We start from the raw sequence: 18,893 nt of genomic DNA, 5'->3' as shown, positions 1-18,893 counted from the left end.
GCTGAAGTTTCTCCTTATCTCTGTTCTGAAAGGTCTCTCCTTTATTCTCAGGCTGTCCTAGTCTCTCCTATCAGTAGAAACATCTTCCCGATGTCCAGTCTGTCCAGGCCATTCAGTATTCTGTAAGTTTCAATTCGATCCCCCTTCATCCTTTAAACTTCATCAAGTATAGGCCCGAGTCCTCAAATGTTCCTCCTATGTTAAGCCTTTCATTCCTGGGATCATTCTAGTGAACCTCTTCTGGACCCACTCCAGAGCCAGTACATCCTTTCTGAGGTATGGGCCCAAAATTGCTCACAATACTGCAGTATCTCTGACAAGCTGCCCAGTGCATCAAAGATTACCCCTTGAATTTTCCGACAAAGCTAGTATGTATCCTTTACACCTGAGTGAAGAGGCTGTTCTTCTGCCCCAGCTTATAAGAATTCGTGCTCAATAGATATCACCTACAAACCCTTCTTCTGACCTAGTCTTTGAAGTCTTTTGAATATCAGATGAGGAGACAATTCATTGTTTGCAATACTGTTGTCTTATCCCCACTGACTGTGAGTTATTGGCTTTCTGAATAACTGAAATAGAAGAGTCGAGAGAGAGCTTGGAAAGCATAAATATAGAAATCAGAGCTGAAAGCACTTTTAACTCAGGGTAGGTAAATTGACAGAACAGTCAGAAAACATGAAGAAATTTAGTTAAATAAAATCACTCCAGTCATCTCCTCCAGCACCCATGATATTTGCTCAGTCACTTGCTTTCTATCAAGAATATACTCAAAACACTTGATTGTCTCCTAGAATCTATGACTGTTTAACACACGACTGCAGAGATTAGATTTGATCCTCTGGTTGTAGGATCCCTTACCTCTGCCTGCCTTTCTACTGTTAGGCATGCAAATAATTTTTTGCAGCTTCACCAGGTTGGTCTGCCTGGTGCTGCTCCTGGCTTGCTCTTGTGCATACTGTATTCAAATAATGTTGATCCCCTGACTTGATGAATACGAGTGGGTGATAAGCCAAACCATGAGGTTGCATATTATGACTGAGCACCATTCCACTGCTGTTGGCTCACAGAACTTCATTAATACTCCAGTTTGAGTCACGAGATCTGTTCGAAATCTGACTTGCTTGTTGCCACATAACACGATGGAGCATATCCTCAATAGGAAGTTGGGATTTGGTCTCCACAAGGACTATTTGGTAATCACTCCTACCTATGCTGTTATAGATAGTGCAAGCATATAGAGTAGATTGGTGAGGGTATGGTCAAATAGGTTTTTTATTGGTTCCCTCAGCATGCAGACCCATTCTGGCAGGTGTGTCTTTCAGGACTCAGCCAGCTTGTGTTTCCTTGCCCGTGTTTGTCCTCATGCAATGATATTTCTTGGAGTTCGAAGTTCACATCCCCTTCCCAACTGAATACACTGTGCTGTCACTTCTGCTAATTGCTTCTTCCTGGTGAATTAGAATATATCCATGGATGATGATAGTGGTGCCTGGGATATAGTCCTATTCTCAAAATCATACCTTAGAGACAATGTCAGGCTTTTGTATGATTAATCTGTGGGACAGCCTGCCCAATTTTATTACAAGTCCCCAGATATTGTAAGGAGGATTTGCATTCGATGCTAGGTGGTTAGCTTAGTTTCATTCCTCTTCCACTTTGTCATGCATTGATCCAAGCAAGTGATTGCAGGCCATTTCAGGGGACAGCGAGGTCATCTGCATTGCTATAGTTGTAAAAAGGCCACACCAGGTAAGGAGAGGTGTAGCAAGCCAAAGAGATTTCTGGAGAAAATCCCAAGTTTTGGAAGCAATATGTCTGGCCTTGCTACTGATGGATCACATTTTTCCGTTTTAGAAAATATTTCATTGATTCTTCTTTCATATTAAAAGTTGATTTAATGTAACTTTTATGAGCAGTTTTCCTTCAAATACAGTTCGCACTCTTCAAAGTGTTGAAAGCCATCAAACTGGGTTCCAATGATTCTGCTTTGCCATCTCCTTGCAAAATGTATAACTTGCAAAAGATAATGCATTACATCATGCATGATAACTGGATGCCCAAAATATACAAGAAATTTAATCGACTGACAGTTACGCAAATCTCACAACATAAAAGCAGAAAGTAGGCTGTGTCACATCATGGTTTTGTTCAGTAATTCAGATTAATACATAATTTTAAAAGAAACTTTAAAGTTGGTATATGGCCACTAAAGGATAAAAGTAAAGTAATCTAATTAACTTGCAGGTAATGTCAAAGGAATGGTGTGTATATTGAATAACTGCTTTCTTTAGCTTTAAGTAATCTAACAAATTAGACCCTTTTTCTCGATAGTAAATTTAGAAACTATATTTATAGAGCTAGAGTATAAATGGAAAAAAATTATTGAAAAGCTAGTGAAACCAAAACCGAATGCATGCTCCAGGATACTACAGAAGTATAGATGCACCAGTTTCTATGTACAAAGTTGCACAGAAGGGGGATAAACAGCTAATGTTGTTCATATCTATAAAAAGAGAATAAAATAGGGATGGCACGGTGGCTCAATTGTTATCACTGTTGCCTCACAGCACCAGGGACCTGGGTTCAATTCTGGTCTCGGCGACTATCTGTGTGGAGTCTGTACGTTCTCTCCGTGTTTGTATGAGTTTCCTCTGGGTGCTCTGGTTTCCTCCCACAATCCAATGATGTGCAGGTGAGATGAATTGGCCATGCTAGGTTGCCCATTGTTTTCAGGCATGTGTAGGTTTTCGCATTAGTCTGAGGTAAATGTAGAGTAGTAGGGGAATGAGTCTAGTTGGGTTACTCTTCAGAGGGTCGGTGTGGACTTGGGCCGAAGGGCCTGTTTCTACACTGTAGGGATTCTATGATAACCCTGGAGCTATAGATCAAATTGTTTTAATTTTGTTGATTGGAAAGGTACTGGAATCTTACTAAAAGTGATAAAAGTATTTTGAGATTGAAAATGTAATTTAGTGAACTTTAAAAGGTTCAGTCATGCTTCACCAAACAGAGGACTTTTTGAAAGGGAAACAAGATGGATAAGACCTATGCAGCAGATATCATCATGTGCTTGGCTTTTGAAAAAGGCATTATAAAGGTATCATTGTAGGTTTATGACAATGGTTAGGGCATATGGAATCAGAAGATAAAAAGCGAAGTAAATGGTATGTTGTTTAAAATGAAGAAGAATGTTTTCTGACGATTGGTAACTATGCATGTTCACCCTCAATTCATTGATGCATGCAATATCTAGCAAATTTTTGAAAAATTAAGAGAAGTTCTACATTGTTTAACACATTATTTTTCTTAACCAATATGCTGTTTCATTAAAATTTTGTCATTAATTGGTATTTGTCACTCTTTGTTCAACTTTATTTGAGAGATATCACTGCTAATGCACATGCTCTTTGGTGTAAGCCAAATGCAGACAGTAAAGAAAATTGAGACTGGGGCAAAGGGTACATTTGATAAAAGTAGAATGCAATGTTCCAAGCAGATCAATGTTGAGATCACTACTGTTTGTAATTTAAATTACATGATTTGGACAGTGAAATAAGTGATAAAGATGGCAGATAATACTGAGGGTATTGCAAACCCCGAGGGAGGATGCTGCATTCTCCCAAGAAAGCATTAGAAAACTTGGAGACTTAAGCAATGAAGTAGCAAAATGAACTTTAGCCTTGATAAAAATGAGATGATGTAGGAAAGGCTGGAAACTGCATAAATTAGCAAACTAAATAGCATATGGTTCTGGAAATGTCGGTGAACAGATCATTAAAAGCAGCATCACAGGCTGGAAAGCAACAGATCACCAGGGTTATTCAAAAGTACTGAAGTTATCTTTAAATTTAAGTCAGGCACTATTTACATTGCACTTGAGTACCTCACACAGGTCTGGCTCATACTATTAAAATAATATCAAAACACAGGATCAAGTGCAAAATCTATTTTCAAGAATGATACAAAAACTGAGAAAAAACAGCTATTGGGAAAAATTGAGCAAGTTGGGACTGATTCTATTAGAAAAGAGAGAATTAGCGGAGATGTGTTGGAGTTCCTTACAATTCTGAATGTATTAGATATTATGCCTGTGCAAATGCCTCCAGTTGTGTGGTGAAACCAAAATTGCAGGATGTAAGTATACTAAAGTTATAAATAAACCTAGTACAAAATTAAGGAGGAACTTATTTACCAGAGTGTGGTGAGAATGTAGAACTGGTTGCTAATAGGAAGTTGTTGAACTAAGTTGTTTCGAGGCTTTCAAGAACGAAGTTAGATGTACACCGAGCAAAGAGATGCTGCAAGGCTGAGGTAAGGTCTTTGGAATAGGAGACAACTTGAGAAATATAACCATCATACAATGGGGTGAATAATCTGTACTCTATGCAATTTCACATCTAATAACGAAGAGAGAACAAATTTCCTCATGTTTGCAAGTATGTTGAAAAATTGTATATATTTTGTATAATTGATAGTTATACGGGACTTTGTGTACTATGGGACTTAGTTTTAATAGCTCTAATTTCTTTCATACTGCTTAGAGATAAGGAGGGTGGATGTTAAGCCTTCAAGGGGAGTGTAATAAAGTTGGAACACAAAGGAAAGAATGTAACTATAATTAGCATTATTTTTCCTAATTCATAGGGATAAACTATGGTGCAATATGCCTGGAACTCCTTATAATTATATTGAAGTCATTCTACAAAAACTTGATGGCACAAGAAAATTTATTAAGACTGTTAATATTGAACCACTTGAGTATCGAGGATTTGATGCTGCAGGTAGGATACTGAGAGTTTGCAAGGTGTGATGTTAACACCTAAAAGTGCAAGCAACTATTTCAAAACCATCACTTATGTCTGCCGCAAACACATGAATCTAGAACTGCAATGCCAATTTTATTGTAGAATAATCTGACTTGAGTAGGGAAAGATATTTCGATCTGAATTTGGTTCTGCTGAGTTTCTTTCCCTTCACTCATCCATTGTGATGTCACATTTAGAGGCATGAAATAGACATTTGCGCCATACTAGTCCATAACTACCATGGTGAGAAATGTACATAGTAGTAGTAGTAGTGGAGAGAGAGAGAGAGAGAGAGAGAGAGAGAGAGAATGAGATGTCAGAAAAATGGTGTCATTTGCACTAGTGAGTGGAAAAATGTGTTGACCTTCTTCCAACAGATTTGGACACTCTTCCAGATGGCAAAGATTATTTCAGTATGGGTGGCAATCTCAGACCAGGTTGGAGTGGTCTGGTCTCCACTACTTGCCCTGTGGAAGAAGAAATTCTACCATGTATACGGCTCCATCCAGCAGATGTTTGCAAGGCAGGATGCTGACTTGCCCCTGCCTACCATGTTTGAAGCAAATATTAGGAACCATGCAGGGCTGCTTCAGACTGACAGCACTTGCCTAGGTGCACGATGGCCTTTTAAAATATGGTGCCAGTGGCATCAGTCAGTTAATGTGACAAGTTCGGTAAGCATTGCAAGAAAACTCACGTGGCCTCACGGTGAGGATCATTCTAGCAAAGTTGATGTGACTTGCGTTTTGCCACAAAGAATGAATTTTCACTTTGGTTGGAAAGATATTTTTGGTTGCTTGTTGATAAATGGAGAGGTATGAATTGATTCTAAAGAAAATGGGAGCATATGAAAGACATACTATGTTGTTTGGGAGGAAAAGTAGCCTTTGTATATGGTTCTTATGTGGATCCAGTCTTGGAACTTAGTGAACCTTGCAATAATTTGGCCATCCTGGAAAACCATGTGTATTGTTGGTGGTGCATTGCCTGGATTTCCTCCCCCTCCTCATTTATTTCATTTTCTTCCATCGCCTCCTTGTCATCTTCTACCTCATTCTCCTTTGAATTGCCTGAAGCTGTACATTCTGCAGCTTGGTTCTCCTGCAGATCTCATTATTCAGTACTGTTATGACCATTTCTGGAGACTGCTACATTCTGAAGAGCACCTCCAGACATGTCCAGGCATCTGCAGCACATCTGACACATCAATGACATGCTTGAGAAAGGGACACATCTCTTGGATTTCTGAGTAATGTCGTCAATCACATTTTAAAAGGGTATCCCTGATGTCCAAGATTTCAGCCAGTTAAACTAGTTTCAGATCTTAAAATGTTTCAGAAGGTAAACTGCTGCAGATTGAAAGCATCATAGTAGCTGCCTGGGTCCAACTGATAGTGGGACTTGTTTCAGCAGACAAGCACTTGAAACAACACTGAGCCTGCTAAGAGATGAGTGTTTCAACATTGGAGAAACTTTATCCACTGCCATGTAAACCTAATGCCTGTGCATTGTATCTGTCCTCTAATTCTCTCTCTCTCTCTCTCTATGTATAACAGGTTATTGGTATTCTCAGCTGCAGCTGCTTGCAGTCACTTAGGCTTGACTATAAGACTATCAAAGCAACAGTACCTTTTAAAGCTTTTAAAGTAATTAGGAATGGGCAATAAATACAGGCCTTCCAAAGACACTTTAAAAACATTTCATTAGTACACATGCTAATCTGATAGGAGAAAGTGAGGACTGCAGATGCTGGAGATCAGAATCAAAAAGTATGGTGCTGGAAAAGCACAGCAGGTCAGGCAGCATCTGAGGAGTAGGAGAGTTGATGTTACAAGTATAATTTCTTCATCAGGAATTTGATGAACATTCCTGAAGAAGAGCTTATGCTCAAAATGTCGACTCCTGCTCTTCGCATGCTGCCTGACCGGCTGTGCTATTCCAGCACTACACTTTTTGACTGCTAATCTGATAGTCAGACCTCCAAGCTACTGAGGTGTGGGTGACATCTTCAAAATGTTGAAGGAATCTATATGGTTTAGCTTCTTAAGTCATTCCAAACAAACACTTTCCCACAAGAAATGAGCTGAGCATATTAAATATTTGTGATTTTTTTTCGCTTATGGTTTCAGCATTCTCAATTGCTACTGCATCCTTGCCTTGTTTCACTGGTTATTTTCAGAGAGTCCAAGAAACCCTTGGATCTGAAATTCAAGTTGAAAATTCATGTCATTCTAATTGCTCATTATGTCATAATGGCTCAATCTACCTTTTCTAAGTGGTTGCTTGCTCACAGACTAACACATGACAGTGTGGAAGACAGCAGGATAAAGCTGCTTTCCTGATAAGCTGCCAGTTAAAATGAGCCACCCAGTCTCAAAGCTGTATGCACATACCCTTTACTATCCAGCTGCATAAGTCAGTGTTGTATAATAACGATTATAAAGCAACATTAAAAGTGGACATTTTGCTTGCTTTATATTGGTTTCAAGAACTTTTAAGAAAGTAGTTATTTACCCATTGAGGTAAATTAAGGGATTCTCCTAGCAATGTAATATAATGGCCTGCTGTAAGGAAGATCTCTATTTGCACAATTATCTTTGGTTGTGTTTATTAAGCCACAATACCAAAGGGAGCACTTTTCAAATGTTTATGTACACTTTCAGTGCCAGTTGCTTGTAATAAGATGGTTCAAGTTAGCCATTCTTCAGCCTGTTATTGCTCAAATACTAATTCTTGTATCTAGTCTACTTATCATTTATCAACTGCCTTCTCTGGAGAACAGGCTTCTGAAAATTCAATAAACTGTGATTATGAATAATCAGCACGGTTCATTAAGTGAAATTCCCAACATCCAATGGACACAGATTTGAGTTGATTATGTAATATTCATTTTAGGACACATTGCCTGGTAAAATACTATTTATAAGCAAAACAGTAATTTGAAAATATTTAAAGAGAAAATAGTTACCTATTGTGTGACCTGAGCCCATATTCCTTACCATTCACTACCAGCTGAGTTAAATATTTACACCATGAGTCTTCATACAAAGGAACTAATAAAATATAAACAGTTCATGTTTAAGGCTATGGTTATGTAAAGCAAGCTGTGAGTGCCTGAGCAATGTAATTTACAAGAATGGCATGTAAACAAACTCTGAAGTCCCAATTCTGAACTCTCACCACTGATTAATATGAAATTCTTCCTGTCGATGGCAAGGGTGACAATGTTCTTTATCTTGTTCTTTTTGTCCAAGCTGCCTAACCTCTACTTTAGCTGTAGGGTGATTCAGTTATTGAGCAATATTTAGTCTCTGATCTCAGTACAGAGTATTGATTGGTGGGTGCTGAAAAACCATCCCCATATCTCAATCCTGACACCCACCACCCCCTTCTCTGAGCTCCTTACAACACCCCTCCTAACATCACCCACCAACATTATGTCCCTCCTCTATCTGAAATTTCAAGTGGCTCTGGTACTAGCAACAGCCACAGCATCTGGATAGGCTGGAAACTCTTGGTAGGTGCAACCTTGAGGACTTTAATTCCAGGGGAAAGTTAATTCCTTGCTTCTTCAGAGGCACAACACTTAAAGTCACTCATGGGATGTGTACTTCAGTGCATGGCCAGCATTTGTGGCCCATCCCTAGTTGCCCTTGAGAAGGTGGTTGTGAGCTGCTGCCTTGAACTGATGCAATCCACCTGCCATAGATATACCTACAATGCCATTCAGGAGGGAATTCCAGAATTTTGACTCTTATTCCTTCTTCTTTAGTGCCACTATTTTGAAGTTAGGATGGTGAGTGGTCAGTGATGTGCAATCAATGACTTAAAAGCCCTGATACATTAAAGCTGCTTTTAACAGTAGTGGAGAGGATATTTGGTGAACAAAACAGGAAGTCCAGTTTTTTTTTCTTTCTGTTGTTTTGCCATTTTGCTTTCAAGCATATTTCCTAACCAAAAGCCTGCCATAAAGAAACTTGATTATTGTTGCATTGAAGATGTAAGGAGAAGGGAGGGAACATGTACCTTGATTGTGAAGAGTAGTCACTAATCCCTACGTAAGGGGGAGTCATGGACTTTGAGGAAGCATTCATACTATCTTTTCCACAAGCAGTAAAAACACGTTTTTCACAAAGCTGTGCTTTCCCATTAGCTGCCATGGCTTAAGAAACCTAGTGAATCAGAATTAATTTGAAATCTAGATTTAATATAAGGTATAGTCTCATTACCATCTTTAAATGGCCATCATTACTCTTGAGTGAACTGATCATCAACCGTACTATCTCTCCTCATCCCATCCCTCATTTCAACTTTATTAAAAGAAAATGGGCATGTTGGAGTAAAGTAAAATTTTAAACATCCCACCCAAAACAAGAAGTCATTTTTTTGAGATAAAATTACACACATGCTTTGGATGATCTATGTTATGATTTCCTTTGCACTTAGCTTGAGTCCCAGGTTCCTATTTTCCCATATGTCCAGACTCCAAGGGCGGGTGTTTAGTGTTAGGAATGGAATTCAACAAATGCACAATTTCACATCAGTCTGCATGCTGTTTCCTCAACTCCTTTCTGTCTCTAAGTCATTTTCCATGAGATGGATTTAAGGGTGAAGTTATAGCGTAGCTACCAGCCTACATTCAGTGGGTAGCCAAGTGTCCCAATTAATGGTCTCTTAACCCCTGGGATTTCTGAGTGACCATGCAACAGTGAAGTTTACTAGCCAGCAACTGACACATACACAGATCTGGACAGGGTTTAGAAGCCCTATTTGTCTTGCTGAATCTAGCAGTAGACATAGGCTGCCCTTTGAGGAGGGGATCTGAAATAACTGCACAAAGGTCAGTATTCTGTCATCAAGTCACCCTTTATTTACATGTGCATAGTACACTGACTGTGACCAGCCAGCTCAGAGTCAGAATCTCCTGTTTATGTCTGTCAGCCAGGGCTCCCCAATTGGCCCAGGTTCTCATAAAGGATCTCATACTCAATAAGATCCACCTGATCCAATGACTACATACACGCCTCTCCCCAATCCAGTGATGTAGGCCTGTCTTGCTCTGGTAGCTTCTTCTCGGCTGTTTTAATCCAGATATGGTTTCTTGATTGGACTATTACCCATCTCTTGTGTTCAGAGCATCTCGGGAGTTTCCTCCTCTTCTCGTGGTAATGGTATCGAGGCTGCATCCATCTGACTCTGAGGTTTCCTCAACTCAATACGGATGGGAAGAACTCACTGTTTCTGACAGGCTTTTCTGGCTGTTCTGAGGGGCCAGCTCTTTTGAGCCTGCTCCTTTTGCAAGGTAGTGGCTTTCAGGTGATCCACTTGCTTGTTCAGGACTGCCTCATCCATGCAAACTTTGTATGTCATGGCCCTGACCTCGCATTGACCTTGCCTCATACCTATGCAGGGCCATTTCCTTGGTTCCTGCACCAAACGTCTTCCCATGAAGTAAACTGTCTCTCTCACTTGGAGAAAGCATGTGGCTGGCATAGCCATTCTGGCTATCATACACACACATTGATTTGCACAACCCTGAATGAGATGCTGAGAGACCTTTTTTTAGCATTGGACAAGTAATGGAGTCCAGGGTTTACCCAGCCATTCCCACAAATGTGGGGGCACTGCTCACAGCAATTTTTGTCCTTGTTGGCATTCTGGGCACTGTCTCACCAATGCAACTATATCCAATCCTGAAAAGTATGTGGGTATTTAATTAGGGCTTCACTCAGCCAGCCGTTTTCTAATCAAAAAAGTTGAACCAATCAAGGTGAATCTTTCTCCACTAATTCATGAGCCTGAACCTCTTACTACAATCAATGACAAACATCAACTATTTCTTATAAGACCCCAAAACCAACATCATACGGTGTACATTCTCAATCTGACCAAGGCCTTGTGCAAACATAAGGGTTAGAATCCAGAGTGAATCTTGTTAAAAACTGATTCTGCATCCACTGATACAGCTGCGCCAGTATTGACCTCCCATGAAAACTGGGTGACCATTTAACCAGTCATTAATTTTAATTGGTTCTGATTTGGAGGTTTCCAAGCAATTTAGCTATTCCATCCCAAATGTGGTGGACTTTCCAGAGCGTGCACTCCCCTAGATACCGGCTATGAGTTCTCTTACTCAAGTCAGGCCTTATAGGACTCCTTTGCTGTCTCAAGTCCACATTCTGACAGCAACTGTAATGGCTAGTTGGCCCAGATCCTGAAGAACTTTTAAGCCATTTGGCCGAGGCTCGGCTTTGGTGTGGGGTTTTGATGTGGGCTAACCTAGGGTCCCTCTGCTCAGGATATGCCCTGCATGAGGCTCTGTGATTGCCTACTCTCAAGTGGTGTTCCCCAAGCTCAGTCAGACAGGTGAGGGTGTCCACTTCCATTAGGATGCCCTGTGGCTCCCATGTTCCACTTGCCACATTTTCTAATGACAAAGCCAATTGTAGTGCCTATTCAAAGTCCAATTGGGCTTCAGCTCGTAGGTGCATGGTAATGTCATTAATCCCACATACCAAACGATGTCTCAGCATTTATTCAGGATTAACCCAAAATCATCTGCCTCTGCCAGTTGTCCTTACCTTTTCAAAAATCCTAATACTGATTTCCCTAGTTCTTGAATAACAAATAAAACCAATAGCTTCTCAGAAGTAGACGAGCTTTGGAGTCGTAATATTCCTTAACCAAATCAGTCAACTCTTGGAAGACTTTAATGTCTGGTGCCTCTGGCAAAGTTAGACCCTAATAACCAAAAATGTTGCAGGTATGCAAGCAGTCAAAACCATTTCTCATTGCTTTTCATCTGCCCCAATGTCATTTTCCTGTAAATAAAATCACATTCTTTCCATACACTGGGCCCAGTCTTCATCGGCTGGATCGATCAAGTCAAGCTTCCCAAATAAAAGCATGATGCCAGAAATGCTTACCCAACTCAAAGACGACTTGTAAGCGAATGTTCTTCAGGTGTGTATTGTCAAGCTGAAAGCCCTCTGAATAGAACAAGAATTTTGAGAGCCCTCATGTCATCCTTAATTGTAGTCTCTTTGTCCTCTATCCATAGATTCACTGTTCAAGGGAAAATCTCATTGAATGATATTTTCCACAGAGTTAACATTGTGAATCACATTTGAGCTTGACTGTAGAGTTATAAAATATGCAGGGAAGTTCCTGCCCCAGATGTATTTTGTGTTTTTAATGCATCAGTGCTAAATATTTGACAGCAGTGTAGAAATATTTTCATCCATTAATATAAAAATGATATAAAAGAATAGGCATTTGCACAAAATAGACAAATCATTATTTAACATTAATTCTTTTAAGTTGTTTCAAAATTCAAGCAGGAAATAATTTGCGAAGTTGTAGCACTATTGCTCTACTGATACTAGATGGCTGCTTTTCTGGGTACATATTCTTCAAGGGATAGTCAAGCACAATATACAATAAATGCAGTCTTTTATGGGAAGAGAATAGCACTGAGAATTCACAGTTCTTCATTCGCTTAAGAACAGATTTTGAGCACAGATACAGGGATTTGTTTTTCTAATTGGACGAGGGAGATCCAGTAGATGTAGTGTACCGGGACTTTTGGAAAGCTTTTGATAAAGTCCCACACAGGAGAATAGTGAGTAAAATTAGGGCGCATGGTATTGGGGGCAAAGTGCTAGATTGGATTGAAAATTGGTTGGCTAATAGGAAACAAAGGGTAGTGATAAACGGCTCCATTTCGGAATGGCAGGCAGTGACCAGTGGGGTACCGCAGGGATCCGTGCTGGGACCGCAGCTTTTTCCAATATATGTTAATGATATAGAAGATGGTATCAGCAATAACATTAGCAAATTTGCTGATGATACAAAGCTGGGTGGCAGGGTGAAATGTGAGGAGGATGTTAGGAGATTACAGGGTGACCTGGACAAGTTAGGTGAGTGGGCAGATGCATGGCAGATGCAGTTTAATGTGGATAAATGTATGGTTATCCACTTTGGTGGCAAGAACAGGAAGGCAGACTACTACCTCAATGGAATCAATTTATGTAAAGGGGCAGTACAGAGAGATCTGGGTGTTCTTGTACACCAGTCAATGAAGGCAAGCATGCAGGTACAGCAGGTAGTGAAGAAGGCTAATAGCATGCTGGCCTTCATAACAAGGGGAATTGAGTATAGAAGCAAAGAGGTGCTTCTGCAGCTGTACAGGGCCCTGGTGAGACCACACCTAGAGTACTGTGTGCAGTTCTGGTCTCCAAATTTGAGATAAGACATTCTGGCTATTGAGGGAGTGCAGCGTAGATTCACGAGGTCAATTCCTGGAATGGCAGGATTACCTTACACTGAAAGACTGGAGCGACTGGGGCCTGTATACCCTTGAGTTTCGAAGACTGAGAGGGGATCTGATTGTGACGTATAAGATTATGAAAGGATTGGACACTCTGGCAGTAGGAAACATATTTCCACTGATGGGTGAGTGCCGAACCAGAGGACACAGCTTAAAAATACGGGGTAGACCATTTAGGACAGAGCTCAGGAGAAACTTCTTCACCCAGAGAGTGGTGGCTGTGTGGAATGCTCTGCCCCAGAGGGCAGTGGAGGCCCAGTCTCTGGATTCATTTAAGAAAGAGTTGGATAGAGCTCTCAAAGATAGTGGAATCAAGGGTTATGGAGATAGGGCAGGAACAGGATACTGATTAGGAATGATCAGCCATGATTATATTGAATGGCGGTGCAGGCTCGAAGGGCTGAATGGCCTACTCCTGCACCTATTGTCTAATTTGGGGGATGTAGGCTTTGCTGGCTTGGCCAGCATCTGTTGCCCTTTCTTAATCACCCTTGAGAAGGTGCTGGTGAGCTCTCTTCTTGAGTCTCTGAAGTGCAGTCACAGGAAACAGTGACATATTTCCAAGTACAGATGGTAAGTAGTTTGGAGGGGAACTTGCAAGAGGTTTTTTTAACATGTCTGTGCTGTCCTTGCCATTCTATGTGGTTTTGGGTTTTGAAGGTGCTATCGATGGAGTCTTGGTGAATTTCTGTAGTGCATTTTGAAGATGGTATGTACTGTTACAACTTTGTGATGGTTATGGAGACAGTGCATGTTTAAGCGTATGGCAACAATCAAGCTGGCTGCCTTGTCCTAGGTGGTGTCAAGCTTCTTGATTATGGTTGGAGCCACATTAATCCAGTCAAGTAGAGAATATCCCAACACACTTCTGACTTGTGGCTTCTAGGTGGTGGACAGCCCTTGGGGAGTCGAGGGTTATAGAATTACTGCTGCAGGATTCCCAGCATCTAGTACCAGTAGTATTTATATGGCTAGTTTACTTGAGTTGCTTGTCAGTAGTAACACCTAGGTTAGAGTGGCGCTGGAAAAGTACAGAAGGTCAGGCAGCATCTGAGGAGCAGGAAATCGATGTTTCAGGCAAAAGCCCTTCATCAGGAGAGCTTTAGCCCAAAACGTTGATTTTCCTGCTTCTCAGATGCTGCCTGACCTGCTGTGCTTTTCCAGCATCACTCTTACCTTGACTCTAATCTCCAGCATCTGCAGTACCCACTTCTGCCTAATAGTAACACTTAAGATGTTGATAGTGGGCAATTCAGTTACGGTAATGCCATTGAATGTCAAGGGACAATGGTTAGATTTTCTCTTGTTGAAGATGGTAATTGCTTAGCACTTGTAGCAAGTAACCTTCATGTCATACTTGTCAGCCCAAGCCTGGATGTCATCTAGGTCTTCTTGCATTGGGACATGACTGCTTCAGTACCTGAGGAATTGCGAATGGTGCTGAAAATTGTGCAATCATCAGCAAACATCCAAACTTCCCTTTGATTGGATGGTCATGTAGGCAGCCGATGATGGTTGGACCTAGGACTCTAACCTGAAACTACCCTGAAACTGAAAATGTTCTGGAGATGAATGATCATCAGCAAACACAACTGACTTCCTTTTGTTTTTACTAGATATGACTTTAATCAGTGTAGCTTTTTTTTCTCCTGATTCCCATTGACTCTAATCTTACTAGGGTTCTTGATTCCATACCGTTAATGTAGCCTTGATGTCAAGGGCTGTCACTCTTTCCTCCCCTTTGGAGTTCAGGATTACTGCAGATTTGCCACCAAATTGATGTTCTAAGCACACGTCACTTAAAGTTTGATTCAAGGAAGATGAAGATGAGGCTAGGCTTTTTATTCTCTCTCTCTTTTGATTAGATAAGGACAATTATGAATACACAACAAAGATTTTTCTTTCTCTGTTTTACTACATACGTATTGCACATACGTATGGCTGTGTTACGTAAGCTTTCTAGGAATACTTGACTTGATATCTTGAAACAGTGTCACAATGGATCAAGTGTACATTTTATCTTAATTTATCAATGGGACATGAAAAGGACAGAAATCTAATTAAAATAGGTCCTTTCATAATCTTTGCTTCTCTGCTCAAGTGGCACTGTATTTGCCACTCAAAGTCTGGAGTTTCGAGTTTAATGTACTCATCCTATTTTGGGGCTATTGTAAACAAGGAAGAAAATCAAAATCACTCTGTAGTAAAATTGATTTCCATTCTTATTTTGAAATTTATCTTTTTAGCAATCAACGACCAACATGGCTGCAATAATCATCTATGCATGAACAATGGAAAGTGTGTTGTGGAACCGGAGAGTACTCTAGGATACGTTTGTATTTGCTTCTCAGGATATTCTGGAGAGAACTGTCAACATTTCATTCGTAAGTATTTCACTTGAAGTTTTCAATGTAATTTCTTTTTCAATGCAAATAATGGAAAAAAAAGCTTAGCTTACTGTGTTCATATTGAGTTCTTGATATTACTTATTCTTTGCATTTTGGTGAAGGGAAGTAATTTCTAAATTAGCATTTTTGTTTCTCTCTGCAGACACCAATTCTCCTCCATCTTCATTTCTAACTTCTGGATGTATTGTAGTACTGTTTCTCCTCATTGTTATAGGTTTCCTTATCTACTTGCATTTTTTCAGGGGAAGGTAAAAAAAATTCTTTTATTCTTTTAAAGCCATTTCTCAGGAAGCATGAACTATGAAATTATTACTTTAAACTTTCTCTTCAACATTTTAGGAAGCGTGATACCACAGAAAAACCAACAAGGAATCGAAAGCCACGTTCAAAGGCATTGCCCAAAGGTCCTAAGCCCAAATCTTCACAGCCTTCAGATTCCAGTTACGATGATACTGAATTTCCTACAGAAAATGTACAGAAACAATTACATTAACTACCTGTTAAGTACATTGGTAAAATTAACAAAATGTAAGGGCACTTGTTTTTTTCATAATCTTGCAAGAACTTTCTTCAGGTGAATATAAAGTGAAATGCCAAGACCTTTGCAATAGGTTTCATTTGAGTATATTAGTGAGTAAGAAAAGTACAGCTAAGCACTGAGCACAAACGTTATCAATAAATATGGTCATAGATATCTGTTCAATGAGCCATGAATGTAATCACCAATATTAACAGAATACCTGACTACATTCACGAATACTGCTTTATTCACATCATACTTTCAATATTCATCTTCGATCAGACTCTGTCTTTTTACTAATCTACCTGAAGTATGATACTGATAGAGTACTTTAAGATGCATTAGTTACTAATTGTTAGAAAAGCATGCAATCAAACTATATTTCACTTCAAGAATTACATTCTGCTCCAAAATCTCTGCAAGTTCTTTACATCGCTTCAAATATTCTGTCGTCTTCCTAATTTTCGATAGGGGCTCCGGTTTCCTCCCACAATCCAAAGATGTGCAGGTTAGGTGAATTGGCCATGCTAAATTGTCCATAGTGTTAGGTGCAGGGGTAAATGTAGGGGAATGGGTCTGGGTGGGTTGCTCTTCAGCAGGTTGATGTGGACTTGTTGGGCTAAAGGGGCCTGCTTCCACACTGTAGGGAACCTAATCTAATCTAATCTAATCCTATACAAAAAACATCCTTTTTCTTGCAGTTTTCGCTGCAAAGACGAGTAAAATGCCTTCAGTTACTTGGATACGTTCCACTTTTATGGAACCAGGGAACATTCTAATTTAGACATGAAGAAAATGAGGCGCTAATCTGAGAGCCAACAGTGTGAACTGTAGTTAGGTACAGAGATGTGTCAAAGGTGGACAATGTAAAATCATGGGTCAGAATAAACACAGTTAGGAGAAACCTGGATAATTTATTTAAGTAAGCATCAGGAGTAGAAAACATTTTTTAAAATCTCAAATTGCTGAATATTGCAATAACTATAACTTTTAAATATTTCCAGGAAGGAAGCAGCTCTACACGTGGAATACGAAAGGTAATGCATTGTGAAAGCTACAAAATATTCCAGTATTTAAGGAATTGGAGCTACAGTAAATGTCAAATGCATCTCAGTCTGAGTAAACAGGCCTAAGCTTGGCAATTTCTCTATAAGCACAACATACTTTAATGTATAATTGTTATGCAATTAGTCACTCTGAGATCTGGAGATAAGTGAACATTTACTTCCTTTCAGAAAGTCTCACTCCATCACATGCATACATTTTCTCTCAAATGAACATTGGCAGGAAAGAACAAAAATAATGTTTTATATTTCAGCCAGTAAAGTTTGGCAATCTTTTTTTTTAAACATCAAAAAAAAATTTATGAAGTATTGGGATTCGCCAAAAATATAATTTTCTAAAACCTATTTCATAGAAAATTAAAGATTATTCTCTAATCAGCCATTCATTAATTTAAGACTTGTATTTAGACAATGCATGACGGTTTCCATTTGGAAATCAGGCATATACTGACCATTCTGTTTATAAACAACTCATCAAAGTTAGTTAGTAAAATCATTTGCAACAGTTAATCTGCAAGATAATTGAGGACACTATTCGGAGAATCAATAGCCAATGGACTGAAAACAACCAGAGTATCTCTCATTCATTATTACAATATATATTGTGGAATATATTGCATCATGGCACATATTCTGGGATATCTCAGAATGAACTAATAACACACAGGTTTTGTGCGCGATGCAGTTCACTTCTGCAGGAAATGCTAACCCTATCCGAGATATGATCTGCACAACTCTTGCAACAGATGTGATCTGTGCTGTAGCATGTTTAAACACATTTTGGATAGATTTATACTGCAAAGTTCAGCTGTGCCTGGACCTAGTAGATTATCTTTGTGGAGAAAGTGAGGTCTGCAGATGCTGGAGATCAGAGCTGAAAATGTGTTGCTGGAGAAGCGCAGCAGGTCAGGCAGCATCCAGGGAACAGGAGAATCGACGTTTCGGGCATAAGCCTTCCTGAAGAAGGGCTTATGCCCGAAACGTCGATTCTCCTGTTCCCTGGATGCTGCCTGACCTGCTGCGCTTCTCCAGCAACACATTTTCAGCCCTAGTAGATTATCACCAATTATTCATCTAAAGTATCCAGAAGGTTTGGAAATGGGCAAGGAATACCTATTCTTACTACTTTGCGTATTGCAAATATATGCACCAAAAAATGCCTGGAGAGATTTTGAGCCAACAATATATCTTCAAAGTTTGTGTGAAGATTTGTAGCTCGGGTGCTCATTGCTGTGGTTCTGTTCGCCGAGCTGGAAGTTTTTGTTGCAAACGTTTCGTCCCCTGGCTAGGTGACATCATCAGTGCTTGGGAGCCTCCTGCGAAGCACTTCTTTGATGTTTCCTCCGGTGTTTATAGTGGTCTGTCCCTGCTGCTTCCGGTTGTCAGTTTCAGCTGTCCGCTGTAGTGGTTGGTATATTGGGTCCAGGTCGATGTGTTTGTTGATGGAGTTTGTGGATGAATGCCATGCCTCTAGGAATTCCCTGGCTGTTCTCTGTCTGGCTTGCCCTATGATAGTGGTGTTGTCCCAGTCAAATTCATGTTGCTTGTTGTCTGCGCGTGTGGCTACTAAGGATAGCTGGTCGTGTCGTTTCGTGGCTAGCTGATGTTCATGTATGCGGATTGTTAGCTGTCTTCCTGTTTGTCCTATATAGTGTTTTGTGCAGTCCTTGCATGGTATTTTGTACACTACATTAGTTTTGCTCATGTTGGGTATCGGGTCCTTCGTTCTGGTGAGTTGTTGTCTGAGCGTGGCTGTTGGTTTGTGTG

The 18,893-nt window shown here is 40.0% G+C and overlaps 1 protein-coding gene across 2 annotated transcripts in view; it reads left to right on the top strand.

Moving 5' to 3' along the window:
* The window catches only part of LOC122554345 (uncharacterized), a 98,491-nt gene that overhangs the window by 41,707 nt on the left and 37,891 nt on the right, over positions 1–18,893 (top strand). Inside the window, exons 3-7 of one of the 2 annotated variants that reach the window (XM_043699219.2) lie at positions 4,645–4,781; positions 15,381–15,518; positions 15,685–15,790; positions 15,882–16,014; positions 17,067–17,099. In XM_043699219.2, the coding sequence (XP_043555154.1) occupies positions 4,645–4,781; positions 15,381–15,518; positions 15,685–15,790; positions 15,882–16,014; positions 17,067–17,099 (547 nt within the window). The remainder of the gene's footprint in view (positions 1–4,644; positions 4,782–15,380; positions 15,519–15,684; positions 15,791–15,881; positions 16,015–17,066; positions 17,100–18,893) is intronic. The other variant, XM_087990273.1, reaches the window with a different exon arrangement.

Source organism: Chiloscyllium plagiosum, unplaced genomic scaffold (genome assembly GCF_037043375.1).
Source record: "Chiloscyllium plagiosum isolate Xiang-an unplaced genomic scaffold, Cpla_swu_hap1 HiC_scaffold_9, whole genome shotgun sequence".
NCBI lineage: Eukaryota > Metazoa > Chordata > Chondrichthyes > Orectolobiformes > Hemiscylliidae > Chiloscyllium > Chiloscyllium plagiosum.
The sequence above is the reverse complement of the archived record's forward strand: the minus strand, read 5'-3'. Positions and strand labels throughout refer to the sequence as shown.